This window comes from Tympanuchus pallidicinctus, unplaced genomic scaffold (assembly GCF_026119805.1).
Source record: "Tympanuchus pallidicinctus isolate F22 unplaced genomic scaffold, pur_lepc_1.0 scaffold43, whole genome shotgun sequence".
Taxonomy (NCBI): Eukaryota; Metazoa; Chordata; class Aves; order Galliformes; family Phasianidae; genus Tympanuchus; species Tympanuchus pallidicinctus.
Genome location: NW_026294762.1, coordinates 517195 through 539313, shown reverse-complemented (window position 1 = coordinate 539313; position 22119 = coordinate 517195). Strand labels below are relative to the sequence as shown.

At 54.1% G+C, this 22119-nt stretch overlaps 3 protein-coding genes across 3 annotated transcripts in view; all 3 read right to left on the bottom strand.

Moving 5' to 3' along the window:
• Positions 1–17598, bottom strand: part of LOC128090120 (uncharacterized) — a 52886-nt gene extending 35288 nt beyond the window's left edge. Inside the window, exons 1-2 of the mRNA XM_052702182.1 lie at positions 16959–17598; positions 2671–2744 (exon numbers count right to left, since the gene is read on the bottom strand). Coding sequence (XP_052558142.1) covers positions 2671–2744; positions 16959–17142 — 258 coding nt within the window. The 5' untranslated portion in view covers positions 17143–17598. The remainder of the gene's footprint in view (positions 1–2670; positions 2745–16958) is intronic.
• On the bottom strand, positions 9352–15413 carry LOC128090124 (uncharacterized). Its single transcript, XM_052702195.1, has 14 exons — positions 15321–15413; positions 15019–15111; positions 14640–14805; positions 14140–14246; positions 13679–13828; positions 13352–13506; positions 13080–13218; positions 12859–12996; positions 12290–12466; positions 11775–11930; positions 11263–11364; positions 11071–11173; positions 10820–10879; positions 9352–9905 (listed from the first exon to the last, which is right to left on the bottom strand). Exons 1-14 carry the CDS (start codon positions 15405–15407, stop codon positions 9769–9771), a joined length of 1770 nt encoding a protein of 589 aa, XP_052558155.1. The 5' UTR covers positions 15408–15413; the 3' UTR covers positions 9352–9768.
• On the bottom strand, positions 15588–16910 carry LOC128090127 (uncharacterized). The gene is made up of 4 exons (XM_052702199.1): positions 16403–16910; positions 16131–16247; positions 15898–15977; positions 15588–15738 (listed from the first exon to the last, which is right to left on the bottom strand). The coding sequence occupies exons 1-4, from the start codon at positions 16805–16807 to the stop codon at positions 15603–15605; spliced, it is 738 nt and encodes a 245-aa protein (XP_052558159.1). The 5' UTR covers positions 16808–16910; the 3' UTR covers positions 15588–15602.
• Positions 17599–22119: the final 4521 nt, after the last annotated feature.

Genomic DNA, 22119 nt, shown 5'->3' with positions numbered 1-22119 from the left:
CGCCTCCTTGTCATAGATGCTGGAGTCAACCAGCGCTTGAAGGGCTGTGAGGACGACGTCCATCCTCTCAGCAGGCCTGAGGTATCCTCCAAACAACTGTGGGTGGAAGCAGGGGAGGGAAGAGATGCCACACTGAGCACTCCAGTGCAGGGAGAGCAGCTCTGCAGAGATGCTGGGCAGCAGAGCCTGTAGGAAAGCTGGCAGCATCAGCTTCCGTCACTGCGTGGGGCAGGATGGCAAGAGAGGGCTCTGGGAGATGGACTGCAGGTGGGGGCATGGGCGTTTGGTAAGAAGGCCTTGCGGTCCTCCAGCCAGGAGGGCTGGATCTGCTGCCCTCGCACTCCCCTTGCTCACAGACATTTCCTGCTGATGCCATGGACAAGATCCTCAGCAAGGCAGAACGTTACCTCAGCACAATCTTTGGGAGTGGGAAAGTCATTATCACTGAACTTTCTACCCTCCGGCTTCTCATGGAGATGCACGTAGTTTTCCATCTCCGCTGACAGGCTTGCTCCTAAAAGGGAGGGAACACAGAAGAGTCAGAAGGAAACAATGTCTTTGCCATCAAACTCAGCAATTGGTGAACGGTGCTTTAAGCTGAAAACGGAGTTCTGAGGAGACCCACGGTAGAGGGGACCCGTGGTGTAGGAGACCTGAGCACGGAGACCAATGGTGAGCAGACATGGGTTGATGGGACCCATGCTGAGGAGAGTGAAGGAAAGGGATTACACAGCTAAAGGAGATGGGTGCTGGGAGCAAGAGGCAGCTTAGGAATGGTGAAGCTGCTCGTAAGAGTAAAGGAGCTCAGAGAGCTTGCGGACTCCACGGTCAGGCTTCACAAAGCATAAGAATAGGAGAAAGGAGCAGACATAGGAGCAGAGATGCTGCCCAACCCATCTTGTCTTACTTCTTTGTCGTTTGACAAACATGTGGAGGCGATGAAGCGCTTGTACAGCTGGGGCTCTGGTGCTTTCGTAGCCACAGTTGAAAAGGCTGAGGTGACCCAGCAGCTCTCCCAGGATTGGGAAGTAGAAGTCAATGAGTGGCTTGTAAGCTTCAGGGCCCTCCCAGTCCTGGGTGAGAGAAGGAGAAGAGAGGAAGGGCTGAGTGGAAGCAGAGCAGGGCCTGGAGAGGGAAGAGCGGGGGCAAAGATGGGGCAAGGACCCTTGTTTGGGGCAGAGCCCTGCTGAGAGCTCCCAGCCGCAGCCCCGCTGCAGGCACCCCTGAGCTGCTCTGGGATATGGAGAATGGGAGACAGCCTGGCTGGAGGGTGCCTGGCTCCTTACTTTTTCCATAAAATTACGGATCATCTGTAAAACCCCACGCAGGGCTCTCGTACGGACATGCACATCCTGGGAGCTGAGGAAGTGGAGCAGAGCCTGCAAAGAGAGAATCTGCTGGTACTCGCCCTGGGAGCTTCTGCCGCTCCAGCAGGAGCTCTGGGATCTTCCCCACGGGGGAAGAAGAACAGAGCAGCAGGGGCAGGATCCTTTGCAGGACCTTCACGTGCAAGGAGGGTCTGTGTCACCGCAGTAGGGACATTCGCATCCCTCCCACTGACCCCGCTCTTTGCAACTGCCTGCCAGACCTGAAACATGCTGTGCAGCTCCTCGCTCATTCTCCTGTTGGGGCAGTTCTGCACCAAGGCTTCCAGCATGATGCCCATGGCCCTCATGGTCTGCAAGAGGACAGAGAGTTGCAGAAGGGCGCCTGCGGCACCTCACGGGGCACCTCATGCTAACCCTATCCCCAGAGAAGAGACGAGACGAGGGTGGCAAAGCAAAGCTGGCTTCCTGCCCTGCCTGGCTCTCCTGCGGTCTCAGCACAAGGAGCCAGGGAGCAGCCCAAAGGGACCTGGCGCTCCGGTGGCTCACCCAGCACACACCTCATTGTAGAGTTCTTTCTCCTTTGCTGGTATGCTCAGTTCCGGAGGCAAAAAGAAGACACTGTTGAAGCAGGAATTCAGAATGCTCTCCGTTTTGCCTTCCAGCGCTGTCTCCACAGTGCTGCAAGGGGAGAGAGAAGCCCGTTGGACACCGTGCCTCGAGGCCACGGGAAGGAGGACGTGGACCTCCACGGGCAGGAGGAAGCCTCCCTGCCAGCTTCAGGGCCGCCAGCAGCCTGCCCTGGGGCCGTGCTAGCCAAATGTGGGCCTGGGCAGCTACCTCATGTTGGCAAAGCTCATCATGGCTTCCTGCTTTATCTCCGAGGACAAAGTGTGCTTGGGCTCCTCATCGATCAGCGCCTGCAGAACACAGGAGGGATGGGATGGATGGGACGTGGCAGCTACCAGAGGACACTTACGTGTCCGTGCTCAATTCTCCCCGTGCTAGCCTTGTCCACAAAAGGGTACAGGGGGTCCACGCCCCCTTTTCCAGCCCACTGCCTTTCTCCCCACCTGGACATTCTCTGCCAGCTGCTTTTCTTGGCAGAAAGCATCCAAGTTGAGCGACGTGTCCCTGCATTTGCACAGCGTGCAGATGCCTCTCAGGAATTTGATTTTCTCTTGCACATCCTGGTAGTCAAAGAGGGAACAAGAGGGGGCATGAAGGTGAGATCCACGGCCAGCAGGACCCCAAGCATCGTGGGGCGCGGTGCAATGCCTGCAGGGTAGCGGCCTGGAGAAGAACCGGGGCTGTTTCCACAGTGAGTGCAAACAGCTGCTCTTACCTTGTCCTTTCTCTGCAGAAACTCACAGATGCATGCGATGGCTGTTTCTCTCCACAGCTCCAAGATGCGAATACCTAAGCAAGAGGAGAAGAATGAGCACCGTAGAGAGGGGCCAAAGGCAAGGAGTGAGCCATCCTGCCTGCCTGCTTCCCTGACATCCTGCCAGCCCAGCAGCCTCTCGGCACCCATCCCAACAGTCTGGGAGAGGTTGGCACTGGCGCAGGCTGCCCAGAGAAGCTGCGGCTGCCCCATCCTTGGAGGTGCTCGAGGCCAGGCAGGATGGGGCTGCGGGCAGCCTGAGCCAGTGGGTGGCAACCAGCCCACAACAGGGGCTGGGCCTGTGAGGGCTTTGAGGTCCCTCCACACCCAACCATTCCTGGATCCCGTGGTTCCACGCTCCCTTTAGCTGGAGCTGGACTCCATGCTGGGAAAGGGAGTTTCAGGAAAGGAGGTGCCGGAAGAAGTGGGTGCCAGCTTTGAATCAAGCATGACCGCTGTGCCCAGTGCTTCCCACCCGTTACTCACGTGGATTTATGATCTTCTTTTTCTTCTCCTTCTCCTCCTTTTCAGGAGGCCACTCCTGCCAAGCCAACCTTGGCCTGCAGGGGGGTCTCACCTCCGTCTCACCAGACTGAGAACCAGAGCTGGCATAGGGAGGGGAGAAGGAAAGGTAGATTCGCCGGCTCTTACGGGCAGGCGGAAGTGGCATGGCGAGAAGTGGACTGTGCTCAAGAAGCCTCGAAGGTCCCTGTGCTCAAGAAGCCTTGAAGGTCCTTGTGCTCAAGAAGCCTTGAAGGTCCCTGTGCTCCTGTCGCTGTCGCTCCTGCGACTGTTCTGGCTTTCCCTTGGCTATTACCTAGGCTGCCCTCACCCTTTGTGATGTCGCTGATGACACACAATGGGCGGCCTTTAGAACTGTGCCTGTACCCTCAGCAGCTTGTAGGGGCGCAGACCAAACACATCTGGTTGTGCTCACATGTTGCATAGAGAATGGATCACAGCAAACACTGCATCCATTAATTGGAAATATCCAAGTCACGTTTGTCAGGACGGTATCTCTGGTAACAGCAGAATTTATTTGCGGTTGCAATGGCGGCGTCCCGCAAGCAGGAGCGCCTATGGACACAACATGGCAGCCTTTAGACCCTGTTTGCTCCCCCTTGCCTCCCCCTTGCCTCCCCCGTTTCCCCACTGGCTGCGTACTCCAGGTTCACAATCTTACAGAAGGTTGACATTTGCTGTTTACTTGTTAATTTATTTGTTACCTGCTGTCAGTCAGCAGCCGTGCTGTTGTTTCCAAGCTGTCTCGGTGCTCTCCTTGCCGTATTGATACGGCGATTTTCTTTCAAGTCTGCGTTAAACAAAGAGCACCGGGGATGATGCCAGGCCTGCCGATGTCTCTTCAGGCGCTTCCTGGGGCAGGCCATGGCTGTTCTGTGGTTTGCTCTCGTGCAGGATATTCCTGCAGCGTGTGACCAAATGTACAGATATACACCTCTATACAGAGTGTGCGTGCCTGGGAAGGTTCGTCTAGAGGATCAGTGATGCAAACTATCAGAGATCTTCCCGAGGTGAAGTAGAAGGACTCCCCAAAAGAACTATGATAGCAGAGCTCGTGAAATAAAAACAAAATTATCCAATTGTAATGCAGAAACAAGACTTGATTCCCGCACGTTCATAGCCCAGGGCATAGAATCATGGAGCCACAGAACCCGTAGAGTTGGAAGGGACTCTGAAGGCCATCTCGTCCACCTCCCCCACTATGAACACAGACACCACAGCTCCATCGGACGCCCTGCCCGCTCCAGCCTTGCCTTTGAAGTCTTCAGGGATGGACGCCAACACGTCTCTACGCAGCCTTCTTCCAGGCACACAGGTTTGCCAGGGCTGAGCTGGGGCAGGAGCGACACAGACAGACGCTCGGGTCCTGAGCGGAGCTGCTGCTGCCGCTGCCCGCCTGCTCCTCCGGGAAGCCGCCCCTCCCCCCTCAGCTGCTCCACGTGCCGTAGAAGGCGGGAAGCGCAACCAGAAGATTCCCTCGTGAAGTCCCACTGCTCCGCACGGCGTTCTGGTGTGCGACAGTGACAACAAAAAGTCTCAGAACCACAACAGAGGCAGATTGTGTTTCTGCAGTAGAAGCTTCCAGGTTTTTTTTCTATGTGGTGTATTCCTGAAATTAGAACCTTCCTGTGAACCTGTTGTTTCCAGTTATTTATTTATTTTATTTTTTGTATGCCGCGGGGGCCCTTGCTGAACTTACAAAAGAGTCCTAAACGTTATTGATTCGTAAAGAAAGCTGACGGAGGGAAGTTGGAAATGGGCTGTAGTGACTCGGGTAGGACTGACGGCACAAGATAAGGAAAGTACGCAGGATGGGAGAGAACAGCATAGGACGGCATGGGGACAGTCAGGCAAAGGATGGGGAGAGCTGAGCACAGGACAGGAGAGATGTGCTAACTTTGGAATATTGCTCTCCTGTCCAAACACAAAGCAGAACGGATGTGCTAACTTCAAAACGCTGCAGATATTGCAAAGTACAAAGCATTCCTAAAGACGAGAGGTTGGTAGCGGCCCATAGGTGGAGATGTATCACGGCAACAGTGTGGGGAAGATTGTGAGCCTGAGACGCTCAAGCAGGGAGAGCCAGGGGAGGCATTACCTGCGTCGGGTTTAGGGCACGGAACAGAACGGATTTCACTGCCAGTGCACAATTTCTCCCTTGCCAACAGTCACAGAATCATAGAATTGCTCAGGTTGGAAAAGACCTTCAAGATCATCAAGTCCCACCTCAGCCCAACCACGCTGCCCTAACTAACCATTCACCACTAAATCATGTCCCTGAGCACCACAGCCAGACGGTTCTGAAACACATCCAGGGATGCTGACTCCCCACACCTCCCTGGGAAGCTTTCTGTAAAGAAGTTCTTCCTGATGTGCAACCTAAAACTCCCCTGGCACAACCTGAGGCCATTTCCCCTCGTCTTGTCACCAGTGAGAAGAGTCCAGCCCTGCTCTCACTGCAGTCACCTTTCAGGTATTTGAGGAGAGCCATAAGGTCTCCCCTCAGCCTCCTCTTCCCCAGACCAAGCAGCCCCAGTTCCTTCAGCCTCTCCTCACAGGCCATATTCTGCAAGCCCTTCCGCAGCCTTGTTGCCCTTCTTTGCACCTGCTCCAGCACCTCCGTGTCCTTTCTGTGCTGAGCTGCCCAAAGCTGAAGCCAGCACTCGAGGTGAGGCCTCAGCAGTGCCGAGCACAGGGGCAGGATGACTTCCCTGGTCCTGCTCACCACACCATTCCTGATCCAAGCCAGGATGCCATTGGCCTTCCTGGCCCCCTGCTGGCTCATATTCAGCCGCCTGTCCATCAGTCCTCCAAGGTCCCTTTCTGTCAGGCAGCTTCCAGCCACTCCTCCCAAGGCTGTAGGGTTGCCTGGGGCTGCTGTGACCAAAATGCAGGAGCCGACCCTTGGCCCTATTGAAACTCAGTTTACTTTGGCCCATCGATGCAGTCTATCCAGCTCTCACTGTGGTGCCTTCCTCTGCTCCTGCTATGCAGGCTCTCTGCAGTGCTAAGGGCAGCGTTTTCCCCATAGCGCTGCCTGCAGTACATTTAAAGGAAAGGGTTCATTGGTTTATTGCTCACCCACTCCACTCATGTGATCCCACTGAGCCCCTTTTGGAGTGTGGACAGTCCGTGATCCTGTGTCTCTTGGACACCAAGCCGTCCTCCCCTGGGACAGGGTGACTCAACAGCCCTCTGCATTTCCCTCAACAAAACGAAACAAATAAAATGCAAAACATTTATTTGAGTGTTGTTGTACAAAAAGTTTCCAGTCTGAAAATGTATATTACAAATCATTGAAAAAGACATTTGGCATGCATATTCTAAGAGGAAAAAAAATGAAAATAAAACCACAACATTTTGAAATGGTAAAGTCTAGATCATTATGTAGTTTTCATGAGCTCCATGTAACGCTCCCGTCCTTTTGTGCCTGCTTTCCGATTTGTACATTTCTCACAATCCCTTCTTTTAAATAAAATGAGAGCCTTCTGAAAATGGGTTGGCAGCAGCTGAGTGCAGGCAGTGACACTGCCAGAACTACAAGGTGATGCAGAACAAAATCCACAACTCGATCACAGGGCAACACCAGCATCATTATGAACAGCTGAATAGAGAAGTTACTGTTCTGCCCAGACGTAAAGCGCTTTGGCCTCGCCTTGCTTAAGACAGCTTATTGCTCATGATTTTAGTGTGATGAACACTGGGCAGCTGAGATACACAGCAGCATTTACCTTACAGACAAAGGATCATCACGTTGTTAACAGGGAAATGTGGGTCCAGTACAACGCTTTCTTCCTGAACTCCGTGTCCATGCGCTGCTCGTGTGGCTCTGAACGGAGTCTTGTGACATGAAGAGTCCCATTCACTCTCTAGACCTTAGCATTTCAAGAAAGGCATTATGCTTACAAATGATAATTGCATGTAAATATGATTTTGTATAAAAAACACTTAAATTATTTTAAAGTGGTTTAAAGCTAAGCACATCGAAGCGCAATTTAAAATTCTGTTTCCCAGGCCATTTGAGACGTCGGACCAACGACCACCTCTCATTTGTCTTGCTGTTCAGCTACAGCAACGATTCCGAAATGCAATCACTATCTCACCTTCCACTCACTGGTTTACAACAGAGCTTTTGTCCCTGCTTGCGCAGGGCTTGGGGTTTGGACCCAACAGTGGCAATGAAATCCAGGGTGGAATATGGATACTCCTTTGTTTAGAGAGAAGATTTCAAGAAGAAAAAAAGAGAATGAATGGCTTAAGGAAGGGAGGGAAGTGGCTACAAGGCTCCCAGCACAGAGCGTTGGCAAACAGCATCACAATCTTCTTAGTACACACAGAAGAAAAAGGTTCTCAAACATTCTGGGGGATAGAGAGGATTTCTAGGAGCCTCTCCCAACCACTCCCTGCTCAGGCTGCAGCTAAAAGGCTTCACACAGGATTGCAAAGGAAAAGGCTGCACAAAAAACTCTACAGTCCCTAAACTGGACATGAGGCGTCCTGTTGCTCGAGGATAAATGTGCACAAAAGGAAATCTCCTTTCACAGTTTGCTCTGCTTCACACTGCAGTCCAGCTTTGGTGGTTAACGAGAGCTGCAGACCAGCTTGTGTGGCTTTTCCATTACAGTCCACGGGAAGCAGATGTTTGTTTTCTTCCTGAGAATTTTGGTTCCTGCTACAAACACAGTGCCCATCTAACGGCAGAAGGGTGCTGAGGATCAGCTGCTGGTTCGGTCAGGGCCTGAAGCAGCCCGTGCACACAGACCGTGCGCTAAAGGTGTGCAGCGACACAGGAATCACAGCCACTGCATTGCTTGGAGCAAGCCACTGCAACACAACAGCTGAAGCAAGACAGACAGAAGTGTGGGGAAAGCATAAAGGCCAGAGGCCCCACAGAGCCCCACTGTGCCCATCTGCAGTTAGAAGATCAGCTTAATTGTTTTTTCTGTCGTTATGCTGTTATTTCTTTCCCCTGACTCCTCCACTGTAAGTTAGTCAGAACTCATTTGCACTGTTCCACCCAGAATAAAACTGTTCCTTGTTCTTCTCTATGGGTAGTTACTCTCAAACACTGACACGAACTGCACTGATTAACTTCTCCCATCAGAGAAGCCTTAAGGTCATTTTTCCTGACAAGTTCGCTGCACATCTCCTTCAAGCTTCACACCTGCTATCAGACAGCAGAGCACAAATGCTGACTATCCTCCAAATCCCTGAGAGCTGGTTCAGGCGTGTCAGCCAATCCTCCCAACTTTGTATCATCAGCAAACTTGCTGAGGGTGGCCACCATCCCCTCATCAAGGTCATTGATGAAGATGTTGAACAAGACCGGACCCAGCACCGACCCCTGAGGAACACCGCTGGTTACCGGCCTCCAGCCAGACTCTGCGCCGCCAACAACGACCCTCTGCGCTCTGCCAGTCAGCCAGTTCTCAACCCACCTCACTGTCCACTCACTCCACTGTCCCACACTTCCTCAGCTTTGTTATAAGGATGTCGTGGGGGACAGTATCAAAAGCCTTGCTGAAATCAAGGTAGACTACATCCACTGCTCTCCCTCCATCCACCCAGCCAGAGACAACATCACAGAAGGCCACCAGATTGGTCAAGCACAACCTCCCCCTGGTGAACCCGTGCTGATTACTCCTGATCACCTCCTTTTCTTCCAGTTGTCTGGAGATGGCTTCCAGCACAGCTGTTCCATCACCTTTCCAGGGACAGAGGTGAGGCTGACTGGCCTATAACTGCCTGGATCTTCCTTCTTGCCCTTTTTGAAGACCGCAGTGACATTGGCTCTCCTCCAGTCTTCAGGCACCTCCCCCGTCCTCCAAGACCTCTCAAAGCCCCAGCACCGTTGCAGGCCACCAGCCAGACTCAGCGCCACTGATGACAGCCAGCTGAGGGAGCTTGCTGAAGACAAGGGACGCAACACCCACTGCTCTCCGCCCAACTACGCAGCCGGTGATGACATTAGAGAAAGCTACCGGGTTGGCTCATGATTTCCCCACGGAGAATCCATCTCTGGTGAGCACCACGAGAACTCATTTAGAATTGCAGCCATTTCCACCGAAACAGAAATTGCTGCATTAGTTTCAGGGAAGCAAAGGTTAAATCTCCCACAAGTTTGAAGGGACCGTTGTATTTATAAAAATATTTTATTAAATATAAAAATAGATATACAAAAAGATATACAAGAAGAAGGTTGGTTGTTTCTATACATTGAACATATATGTATCCGTAATGTTATCCATTACACACAGCCCATTACATTATTACATGTTACATTGCACATGATGTATATGTGCGCAGATGCGGCCTGAGACAATCCCTCTTCACTCAGTGCTGCTCAGCCAAGCCAACAGCTTGGGCAGCCGTGGCCGCGGGGGTGCAGAGGGATGCGCCGTCCAGCCGCCGGGAGCAGAGGCCGGGAATGGCGGCGCCTGCTGAGCACGGGCAGGGACGCCCCAGGGAGAAGGGCAGCAGGGCACTGGGTTTGCTGTGCTCCTCCGAGGGACAGAGCTGTCTCAGGAGTGCTGCAGCTCAGCGGAACAGACAGCACAGCGCTCGCAGGCCCCGTCGTGATGTCGCTGTCCTCGTGGTCGCTCTGAGGATCAATGTGGTCTGCACTGCCAAGCTTTGGACCGAGCTCTCCGCGTCACGGGCCAAAGGCGCCAGGGCTGCAACAGGAAGAAACAGAGCAGGGATGAAGCAATCTGCAGAGATCGCTGGCGAACTCCGCAGACCGCTCCAATGCCACACGTCTCTGTCCCAGGCTGGGTAGGACAAACGGAGCGGCCCATCAGGAAAGAGCCAAATGCATTAGAATCACCAAATCATCTCAATTGGAAATGACCTTTGAGATCATTAGCATCACATAACCCACATGTCCTTCCCTGTTTGCAGGTGGACACATTCCCTCCTTTCCTCTCACATCCTGCAAAGGAGGCTCTCCTTCACACACCCCAGGCATCTCCCCAAGACTTTCCTCTCCAGGCATTCTACTTCCAGCAGACATCACGGACAATGACATGATATCATCTCCCTCTTCATCGAGCTTGGGCTCCCACCACAATATCAGCCTTGCTGCCCTTTCCTCGGACTCTGACTTAGGACAGAATTCTTTCCTTACAGGGCAGGGAGGCCTTTCCTTACAGGGCACAGGCAGCCCAGAAAACATGCGGGTTCCCTACCCGTTGAGGTGGTCAAGGCCAGGTTGGATGGAGGCCTTGGCAGCCTGATCCTGTGTCCAGGGGCATCCAGGACACAGTACGGGGTTGGCACAGGATGGCCTTAAACGTTCTTTCCAACCGAACCATTCTCCCACTCTGGGATTTCATGGTTGTACCACCTTTGAGCTCCCTTTCCACTGAATTATTCTAGGATCTCGTGACTGCGTGATCTCTCAGGTCCCTTCTGGTCCCATCTCTCTAGGATTCCCTGGTTCTGAGATCCTTAAGGTCGCTTGAAAGTCAACCTTTCTAGGACTCTGTGGTTTTGTATCGCCCTCTGCCCCAAGAATTTCCTTGGAGGAGAGCGAGGCATGGGAGTCTCTGCCCCCAGCCTCAGTACACACACCACAGCCCTCACTTACCCGTGATGATGTCCTGTCGCTGCTTCTCGCTCAGGTCCCTTGAGTAGCGTGCAGCAAGCCCTAGGCACAGAGCACCCGTCAGATCTGCTGCCAGCAGCAGAGCCGCACTGCTCCCCAGCAACGAGAGTGGCCGAGGGCGGCCTGAGCAAGGCAGCAGGGCCCTGGGACCCACTCAAGGGGCTCTTAGGGCCACAGGGCAGTGGCTGGGACCGTCAACCACTGCCAAGAGGGACAAAGGGGCTGTGGCTCACCAATGAACCTCACGGCCTCCACTCGCACGGCGGCCTGAGGGTCCTGCAGGTAGGGCTGGCTCTGCTGCAGGTATTCCTGTGCCCTGCTCTGGTCCCGCTGCAGCTGGAGAAAGCATAAGAACATGGGGATTGCAGATGCTCCCCAGCTCCCCGCGCTGTTCCTGTTGCTCTGGGCTCTGGGGCTCTCCTTACCAAGCACTGCGCGATCCTCCACGTCTCCTGTTTCTCAGCCAGCTCCAGGAGGTCGTTCCAGCGCAGGAGACGGGCCGTTTGTACAATGGCTTTCCTGGCGGCCTGTGGGGAAGCAGAAGCTGGGAGATGGCACCAAGGCCCGAGGAAGGAGACCCGGCATCGCCCTCCTCTTGCCAGGGCCGGGAGCCTTTTCCCAGCACGCTGTGGGAAGGGAACAGAACACGGACAGCAGGGCGTGATGGCCACACAGAGACACGGAGCCGCAGCCCCTCCGTGGTCACCCAGCACAACGCTGGGCTCCCAGCTGGCTCTGTCCCAGGCCTTCGACACCCAGGCTGCGGGTAGCAGAGCTCGGAGCCCAGGCTGTGGATGCACGACCCCGCCGCCTGCTCCGGTGCAAGGAACGGCAGGGAGCTGGGCCTGTCCTCCGGGCCTCGGGCAGCAGCCACGCACCCTGGCACCCACAGCACCCAAACGGTGTCACGTGCCCTCGGTGGGGCGGAAAACTGTACCTGGGCCACGTCCTGGTTCTCATCGTGCATCCGAAGGTGCAGTGGGACCAGGCCTCTGCGCACCGTCCCCTTCATTCTGCTCCGGTGGCACCAGACCACGGCCTGCACCATGTCTCTGTAGAGACGGATGGAGGACACCTGCACGGCACTGGACTCCTGGGAGGGAGGGAGGAAGGAAGAGAATTCTAGCACGAGGAGGCCGGGCCGCCTTCACACGGCCTCCGTGGCACGCAGCGCCTGCGGGCCTTCCTGCACCGTGCGTGGGGACCAGGCCTGGCCTGGCCTTGCACAGGCAGCGGAGGAGGCACGGAGGGCCGGAAGCCAAGGGTGGGGAGCAGATGCTGGGCGCGGGGCTCTCCGAGGGCCCACAGCCGTCCCACTGCTCGGAAGGAGCCCCAGGAGGAGCGGGGAGGGGAGAGGGCCCGATGCGAGTGCTGCCCACACAGCTGGGCCAGAGGCGGGGGCACTGCAGAGTGCCCTGCGAGGGCTCTGCCTCCTGCAGCAGCTTCACTTACATCGACAAAGAGAGGCAGGAGCTTCTCGGCGTGCTGCACGGCGATGGAGCTGGCCTCCTTCCTCTTCACGCAGCCCATGATGTTTTGAATGACAAACAGGGCCTTCATCTTGATGTCTGCGCTGGCATCCTGCAGGGTGGCCATGATCTCTGGCAGCACCACCCGCATTTTTCTTGCCTGTAGGAAACGCAAGTTCCTTTGTCTGATGCGGGAACGACCGCCTGGGCAAAAGGCTCCCGTCTCTGAGCTCCAGTCTCCTGCTTCACTTGCTGGCAGCGGGCACGGCAGTCGCAAGGCCAATGGGGAAATCCTTTTCTCAGAGGGCGGTGAGGCTGCCCAGAGAAGTAGGTACCCCATCCCTGGAGGTACCCAAGGCCAGGACGGATGGGGCCAGGGGCAACCTGCTCTGGTAGGTGACAACTAGCCCACGGTAAAAGCTGACTTTACTGGGCTTTGACGTCCCATCCTCAAAGCTCCTCAAAGCCAGCAGGCCCCACCGTGACCGTCACCCTTCTCCCGTCGCTGCCCAAGAAGCCCAGTGCCGCTTTGGTTGACAACGCCCCACTCACCTTCTCCCGTGTCTCGGAGAGTACGACAAGCCCTCTGAGCACCACGCTGTGCATCTCCACGCTTGGATGCTTCAGAAAAGTCTTGAGGTGGCGCAGGTCACCAAAAAAGTCCTCATTATCTTCACTCTTTGCCATTAGCTGAAACATAGACATAGCCAGGTGAGAGCCTGCAGGGGCACACGCAGCCCCGAAGGGCAGCAAACTGTTCTCCATTAACTCACAGCCAAGAAGAGGATACAGGTGTCTTCTGTGACTCCTTCTACCAGCCTGCTCAGCTGTGAGCCCTTGGTCACCTCCTTCAAGACCTTCTCCAAGGTCTGCGGCATGCAGAGCATCACCTCCCACGGGTCCAGGGCGTTGCTGCAAGCCCAAATACATTGTAGGCAGAGCTACCTTAGCACAGCTAAAACCCTGCAGGCCCACGTTGCTTGGAGAGCCCTGGGCGAGCAGGAGGGCACCTGGAAGAAGCCCTCCAGGCTGCTGAGGACAGTACCTGTCGCTTGGTGGAGAGGACTTCAGCAGGCTCCTGACTTCTTCCGTGGGCATCTGGCTGGTCAGAAGGAGGAGCAGGGAGTCCAGGCAGTGCCGCGCTGCCTTTGTGGTGATGCTCCTCAAGTTCTTGCGGATGAAGGTCATGAACTGGGCTTTCTGAAGGGGACACACGCGAGAACAGACCACAACCATTAGCACAGGTGCCGCTGAAACCACTGCACTTCCCATCGCTGAGAACGGCTTCAGGAGCCCCAGAGGCCTCGGCTGGGGAGGGAAGAACAGCGCCTGAAAGGGCTCAAGGATGGGGCAGTGGCCAAAAGGGGCTTACATCTGGCATCCAGAAGGCGTGGTCTTCCATGGCCACGGCCATCACACTGCAGGCCGCCTCCTTGTCATAGATGCTGGAGTCAACCAGCGCTTGAAGGGCTGTGAGGACGACGTCCATCCTCTCAGCAGGCCTGAGGTATCCTCCAAACAACTGTGGGTGGAAGCAGGGGAGGGAAGAGATGCCACACTGAGCACTCCAGTGCAGGGAGAGCAGCTCTGCAGAGATGCTGGGCAGCAGAGCCTGTAGGAAAGCTGGCAGCATCAGCTTCCGTCACTGCGTGGGGCAGGATGGCAAGAGAGGGCTCTGGGAGATGGACTGCAGGTGGGGGCATGGGCGTTTGGTAAGAAGGCCTTGCGGTCCTCCAGCCAGGAGGGCTGGATCTGCTGCCCTCGCACTCCCCTTGCTCACAGACATTTCCTGCTGATGCTAAGCACAAGATCCTCAGCAAGGCAGAACGTTACCTCAGCGCAATCTTTGGGAGTGGGAAAGTCATTATCTCTGAACTTTCTACCCTCCGGCTTCTCATGGAGACGCACGTAGTTTTCCATCTCCGCTGACAGGCTTGCTCCTAAAAGGGAGGGAACACAGAAGAGTCAGAAGGAAACTGTGTCTTTGCCATCAAACTCAGCAATTGGTGAACGGTGCTTTAAGCTGAAAACGGAGTTCTGAGGAGACCCACGGTAGAGGGGACCCGTGGTGTAGGAGACCTGAGCACGGAGACCAATGGTGAGCAGACATGGGTTGATGGGACCCATGCTGAGGAGAGTGAAGGAAAGGGATTACACAGCTAAAGGAGATGGGTGCTGGGAGCAAGAGGCAGCTTAGGAATGGTGAAGCTGCTCGTAAGAGTAAAGGAGCTCAGAGAGCTTGCGGACTCCACGGTCAGGCTTCACAAAGCATAAGAATAGGAGAAAGGAGCAGACATAGGAGCAGAGATGCTGCCCAACCCATCTTGTCTTACTTCTTTGTCGTTTGACAAACATGTGGAGGCGATGAAGCGCTTGTACAGCTGGGGCTCTGGTGCTTTCGTAGCCACAGTTGAAAAGGCTGAGGTGACCCAGCAGCTCTCCCAGGATTGGGAAGTAGAAGTCAATGAGTGGCTTGTAAGCTTCAGGGCCCTCCCAGTCCTGGGTGAGAGAAGGAGAAGAGAGGAAGGGCTGAGTGGAAGCAGAGCAGGGCCTGGAGAGGGAAGAGCGGGGGCAAAGATGGGGCAAGGACCCTTGTTTGGGGCAGAGCCCTGCTGAGAGCTCCCAGCCGCAGCCCCGCTGCAGGCACCCCTGAGCTGCTCTGGGATATGGAGAATGGGAGACAGCCTGGCTGGAGGGTGCCTGGCTCCTTACTTTTTCCATAAAATTACGGATCATCTGTAAAACCCCACGCAGGGCTCTCGTACGGACATGCACATCCTGGGAGCTGAGGAAGTGGAGCAGAGCCTGCAAAGAGAGAATCTGCTGGTACTCGCCCTGGGAGCTTCTGCCGCTCCAGCAGGAGCTCTGGGATCTTCCCCATGGGGGAAGAAGAACAGAGCAGCAGGGGCAGGATCCTTTGCAGGACCTTCACGTGCAAGGAGGGTCTGTGTCACCGCAGTAGGGACATTCGCATCCCTCCCACTGACCCCGCTCTTTGCAACTGCCTGCCAGACCTGAAACATGCTGTGCAGCTCCTCGCTCATTCTCCTGTTGGGGCAGTTCTGCACCAAGGCTTCCAGCATGATGCCCATGGCCCTCATGGTCTGCAAGAGGACAGAGAGTTGCAGAAGGGCGCCTGCGGCACCTCACGGGGCGCCTCATGCTAACCCTATCCCCAGAGAAGAGACGAGACGAGGGTGGAAAAGCAAAGCTGGCTTCCTGCCCTGCCTGGCTCTCCTGCGGTCTCAGCACAAGGAGCCAGGGAGCAGCCCAAAGGGACCTGGCGCTCCGGTGGCTCACCCAGCACACACCTCATTGTAGAGTTCTTTCTCCTTTGCTGGTATGCTCAGTTCCGGAGGCAAAAAGAAGACACTGTTGAAGCAGGAATTCAGAATGCTCTCCGTTTTGCCTTCCAGCGCTGTCTCCACAGTGCTGCAAGGGGAGAGAGAAGCCCGTTGGACACCGTGCCTCGAGGCCACGGGAAGGAGGACGTGGACCTCCACGGGCAGGAGGAAGCCTCCCTGCCAGCTTCAGGGCCGCCAGCAGCCTGCCCTGGGGCCGTGCTAGCCAAATGTGGGCCTGGGCAGCTACCTCATGTTGGCAAAGCTCATCATGGCTTCCTGCTTTATCTCCGAGGACAAAGTGTGCTTGGGCTCCTCATCGATCAGCGCCTGCAGAACACAGGAGGGATGGGATGGATGGGACGTGGCAGCTACCAGAGGACACTTGCGTGTCCGTGCTCAATTCTCCCCGTGCCAGCCTTGTCCACAAAAGGGTACAGGGGGTCCACGCCCCCTTTTCCAGCCCACTGCCTTTCTCCCCACCTGGACATTCTCTGCCAGCTGCTTTTCTTGGCAGAAAGCATCCAAGTTGAGCGACGTGTCCCTGCATTTGCACAGCGTGCAGATGCCTCTCAGGAATTTGATTTTCTCTTGCACATCCTGGTAGTCAAAGAGGGAACAAGAGGGGGCATGAAGGTGAGATCCACGGCCAGCAGGACCCCAAGCATCGTGGGGCGCGGTGCAATGCCTGCAGGGTAGCGGCCTGGAGAAGAACCGGGGCTGTTTCCACAGTGAGTGCAAACAGCTGCTCTTACCTTGTCCTTTCTCTGCAGAAACTCACAGATGCATGCGATGGCTGTTTCTCTCCACAGCTCCAAGATGCGAATACCTAAGCAAGAGGAGAAGAATGAGCACCGTAGAGAGGGGCCAAAGGCAAGGAGTGAGCGAAAGAACGGCCCCAGCGCATGGCATGGAGCCATCCTGCCTGCCTGCTTCCCTGACATCCTGCCAGCCCAGCAGCCTCTCGGCACCCATCCCAACAGTCTGGGAGAGGTTGGCACTGGCGCAGGCTGCCCAGAGAAGCTGCGGCTGCCCCATCCTTGGAGGTGCTCGAGGCCAGGCAGGATGGGGCTGCGGGCAGCCTGAGCCAGTGGGTGGCAACCAGCCCACAACAGGGGCTGGGCCTGTGAGGGCTTTGAGGTCCCTCCACACCCAACCATTCCTGGATCCCGTGGTTCCACGCTCCCTTTAGCTGGAGCTGGACTCCATGCTGGGAAAGGGAGTTTCAGGAAAGGAGGTGCCGGAAGAAGTGGGTGCCAGCTTTGAATCAAGCATGACCGCTGTGCCCAGTGCTTCCCACCCGTTACTCACGTGGATTTGTGATCTTCTTTTTCTTCTCCTTCTCCTCCTTTTCAGGAGGCCATTCCTGCCAAGCCAACCTTGGCCTGCAGGGGGGTCTCACCTCCGTCTCACCAGACTGAGAACCAGAGCTGGCAAAGGGAGGGGAGAAGGAAAGGTAGATTCGCCGGCTCTTACGGGCAGGCGGAAGTGGCATGGCGAGAAGTGGACTGTGCTCAAGAAGCCTCGAAGGTCCCTGTGCTCAAGAAGCCTTGAAGGTCCTTGTGCTCAAGAAGCCTTGAAGGTCCCTGTGCTCCTGTCGCTGTCGCTCCTGCGACTGTTCTGGCTTTCCCTTGGCTATTACCTAGGCTGCCCTCACCCTTTGTGATGTCACTGATGACACACAATGGGCGGCCTTTAGAACTGTGCCTGTACCCTCAGAAGCTTGTAGGGGCGCAGGCCAAAAACATTGGGTTATGCTCACATGTTGCATAGAGAATGGATCACATCAAATACTGCATCCATTCATAGCCCAGGGCAAAGAATCATGGAGCCACAGAACCCGTAGAGTTGGAAGGGACTCTGAAGGCCATCTCGTCCACCTCCCCCACTATGAACACAGACACCACAGCTCCATCGGACGCCCTGCCCGCTCCAGCCTTGCCTTTGAAGTCTTCAGGGATGGACGCCAACACGTCTCTACGCAGCCTTCTTCCAGGCACACAGGTTTGCCAGGGCTGAGCTGGGGCAGGAGCGACACAGACAGACGCTCGGGTCCTGAGCGGAGCTGCTGCTGCCGCTGCCCGCCTGCTCCTCCGGGAAGCCGCCCCTCCCCCCTCAGCTGCTCCACGTGCCGTAGAAGGCGGGAAGCGCAACCAGAAGATTCCCTCGTGAAGTCCCACTGCTCCGCACGGCGTTCTGGTGTGCGACAGTGACAACAAAAAGTCTCAGAACCACAACAGAGGCAGATTGTGTTTCTGCAGTAGAAGCTTCCAGGTTTTTTTTCTATGTGGTGTATTCCTGAAATTAGAACCTTCCTGTGAACCTGTTGTTTCCAGTTATTTATTTATTTTATTTTTTGTATGCCGCGGGGGCCCTTGCTGAACTTACAAAAGAGTCCTAAACGTTATTGATTCGTAAAGAAAGCTGACGGAGGGAAGTTGGAAATGGGCTGTAGTGACTCGGGTAGGACTGACGGCACAAGATAAGGAAAGTACGCAGGATGGGAGAGAACAGCACAGGACGGCATGGGGACAGTCAGGCAAAGGATGGGGAGAGCTGAGCACAGGACAGGAGAGATGTGCTAACTTTGGAATATTGCTCTCCTGTCCAAACACAAAGCAGAACGGATGTGCTAACTTCAAAACGCTGCAGATATTGCAAAGTACAAAGCATTCCTAAAGACGAGAGGTTGGTAGCGGCCCATAGGTGGAGATGTATCACGGCAACAGTGTGGGGAAGATTGTGAGCCTGAGACGCTCAAGCAGGGAGAGCCAGGGGAGGCATTACCTGCGTCGGGTTTAGGGCACGGAACAGAACGGATTTCACTGCCAGTGCACAATTTCTCCCTTGCCAACAGTCACAGAATCATAGAATTGCTCAGGTTGGAAAAGACCTTCAAGATCATCAAGTCCCACCTCAGCCCAACCACGCTGCCCTAACTAACCATTCACCACTAAATCATGTCCCTGAGCACCACAGCCAGACGGTTCTGAAACACATCCAGGGATGCTGACTCCCCACACCTCCCTGGGAAGCTTTCTGTAAAGAAGTTCTTCCTGATGTGCAACCTAAAACTCCCCTGGCACAACCTGAGGCCATTTCCCCTCGTCTTGTCACCAGTGAGAAGAGTCCAGCCCTGCTCTCACTGCAGTCACCTTTCAGGTACTTGAGGAGAGCCATAAGGTCTCCCCTCAGCCTCCTCTTCCCCAGACCAAGCAGCCCCAGTTCCTTCAGCCTCTCCTCACAGGCCATATTCTGCAAGCCCTTCCGCAGCCTTGTTGCCCTTCTTTGCACCTGCTCCAGCACCTCCGTGTCCTTTCTGTGCTGAGCTGCCCAAAGCTGAAGCCAGCACTCGAGGTGAGGCCTCAGCAGTGCCGAGCACAGGGGCAGGATGACTTCCCTGGTCCTGCTCACCACACCATTCCTGATCCAAGCCAGGATGCCATTGGCCTTCCTGGCCCCCTGGGCCCCCTGCTGGCTCATATTCAGCCGCCTGTCCATCAGTCCTCCAAGGTCCCTTTCTGTCAGGCAGCTTCCAGCCACTCCTCCCAAGGCTGTAGGGTTGCCTGGGGCTGCTGTGACCAAAATGCAGGAGCCGACCCTTGGCCCTATTGAAACTCAGTTTACTTTGGCCCATCGATGCAGTCTATCCAGCTCTCACTGTGGTGCCTTCCTCTGCTCCTGCTATGCAGGCTCTCTGCAGTGCTAAGGGCAGCGTTTTCCCCATAGCGCTGCCTGCAGTACATTTAAAGGAAAGGGTCCATTGGTTTATTGCTCACCCACTCCACTCATGTGATCCCACTGAGCCCCTTTTGGAGTGTGGACAGTCCGTGATCCTGTGTCTCTTGGACACCAAGCCGTCCTCCCCTGGGACAGGGTGACTCAACAGCCCTCTGCATTTCCCTCAACAAAACGAAACAAATAAAATGCAAAACATTTATTTGAGTGTTGTTGTACAAAAAGTTTCCAGTCTGAAAATGTATATTACAAATCATTGAAAAAGACATTTGGCATGCATATTCTAAGAGGAAAAAAAAATGAAAATAAAACCACAACATTTTGAAATGGTAAAGTCTAGATCATTATGTAGTTTTCATGAGCTCCATGTAACGCTCCCGTCCTTTTGTGCCTGCTTTCCGATTTGTACATTTCTCACAATCCCTTCTTTTAAATAAAATGAGAGCCTTCTGAAAATGGGTTGGCAGCAGCTGAGTGCAGGCAGTGACACTGCCAGAACTACAAGGTGATGCAGAACAAAATCCACAACTCGATCACAGGGCAACACCAGCATCATTATGAACAGCTGAATAGAGAAGTTACTGCTCTGCCCAGACGTAAAGCGCTTTGGCCTCGCCTTGCTTAAGACAGCTTATTGCTCATGATTTTAGTGTGATGAACACTGGGCAGCTGAGATACACAGCAGCATTTACCTTACAGACAAAGGATCATCACGTTGTTAACAGGGAAATGTGGGTCCAGTACAACGCTTTCTTCCTGAACTCCGTGTCCATGCGCTGCTCGTGTGGCTCTGAACGGAGTCTTGTGACATGAAGAGTCCCATTCACTCTCTAGACCTTAGCATTTCAAGAAAGGCATTATGCTTACAAATGATAATTGCATGTAAATATGATTTTGTATAAAAAACACTTAAATTATTTTAAAGTGGTTTAAAGCTAAGCACATCGAAGCGCAATTTAAAATTCTGTTTCCCAGGCCATTTGAGACGTCGGACCAACGACCACCTCTCATTTGTCTTGCTGTTCAGCTACAGCAACGATTCCGAAATGCAATCACTATCTCACCTTCCACTCACTGGTTTACAACAGAGCTTTTGTCCCTGCTTGCGCAGGGCTTGGGGTTTGGACCCAACAGTGGCAATGAAATCCAGGGTGGAATATGGATACTCCTTTGTTTAGAGAGAAGATTTCAAGAAGAAAAAAAGAGAATGAATGGCTTAAGGAAGGGAGGGAAGTGGCTACAAGGCTCCCAGCACAGAGCGTTGGCAAACAGCATCACAATCTTCTTAGTACACACAGAAGAAAAAGGTTCTCAAACATTCTGGGGGATAGAGAGGATTTCTAGGAGCCTCTCCCAACCACTCCCTGCTCAGGCTGCAGCTAAAAGGCTTCACACAGGATTACAAAGAAAAAGGCTGCACAAAAAACTCTACAGTCCCTAAACTGGACATGAGGCGTCCTGTTGCTCGAGGATAAATGTGCACAAAAGGAAATCTCCTTTCACAGTTTGCTCTGCTTCACACTGCAGTCCAGCTTTGGTGGTTAACGAGAGCTGCAGACCAGCTTGTGTGGCTTTTCCATTACAGTCCACGGGAAGCAGATGTTTGTTTTCTTCCTGAGAATTTTGGTTCCTGCTACAAACACAGTGCCCATCTAACGGCAGAAGGGTGCTGAGGATCAGCTGCTGGTTCGGTCAGGGCCTGAAGCAGCCCATGCACACAGACCGTGCGCTAAAGGTGTGCAGCGACACAGGAATCACAGCCACTGCATTGCTTGGAGCAAGCCACTGCAACACAACAGCTGAAGCAAGACAGACAGAAGTGTGGGGAAAGCATAAAGGCCAGAGGCCCCACAGAGCCCCACTGTGCCCATCTGCAGTTAGAAGATCAGCTTAATTGTTTTTTCTGTCGTTATGCTGTTATTCCTTCCCCCTGACTCCCCCACTGTAAGTTAGTCAGAACTCATTTGCACTGTTCCACCCAGAATAAAACTGTTCCTTGTTCTTCTCTATGGGTAGTTACTCTCAAACACTGACACAAACTGCACTGATTAACTTCTCCCATCAGAGAAGCCTTAAGGTCATTTTTCCTGACAAGTTCGCTGCACATCTCCTTCAAGCTTCACACCTGCTATCAGACAGCAGAGCACAAATGCTGACTATCCTCCAAATCCCTGAGAGCTGGTTCACGTGCCTGACTACACAGGAAAGGAGTGCAAGGTGGCACTGGATTTTACGTGAGGAGAACATTTCAATTATCCTGAAAACGAAGAGAGAAAATCTCTGATGAAGAGAAAAAGCAGCAGCAATGCTTTTTGGTTCAGTAAAGCAGAAGAAATCCTCCAGTGCCGAGCACCAACTTGAAGTTATGCCAAAGCTCAGCATCAAAAGCAAGAGGAAGGAAATTTGTCTGAAGCAGACAGACACCCACAAAGAAAACAAGTGGAATACAGTAGTTTGCCTGTGTCTGTAGTTTACAGTGAGCAATTATTCTCAAACTCTAGGTTGCCTTTTACAAGGCACTGTGAATCATCAACACTTTGCCTGCTGAATTCAGATTCTCCCACATTAGTGCTTTCTGTGAGCACCTCCATATGTGAAAAAAGTAAAGAAAGTGTTTCCAAACTTACAGGAAACAGCTCGAAATCCAAGGAAAAATTCTGCATGCTGTCACTGAGGGGTTTAAGAGAAAATACCTCTCCGTAGGGCTAGAAGGTGACACGTCTCCCATACAGCA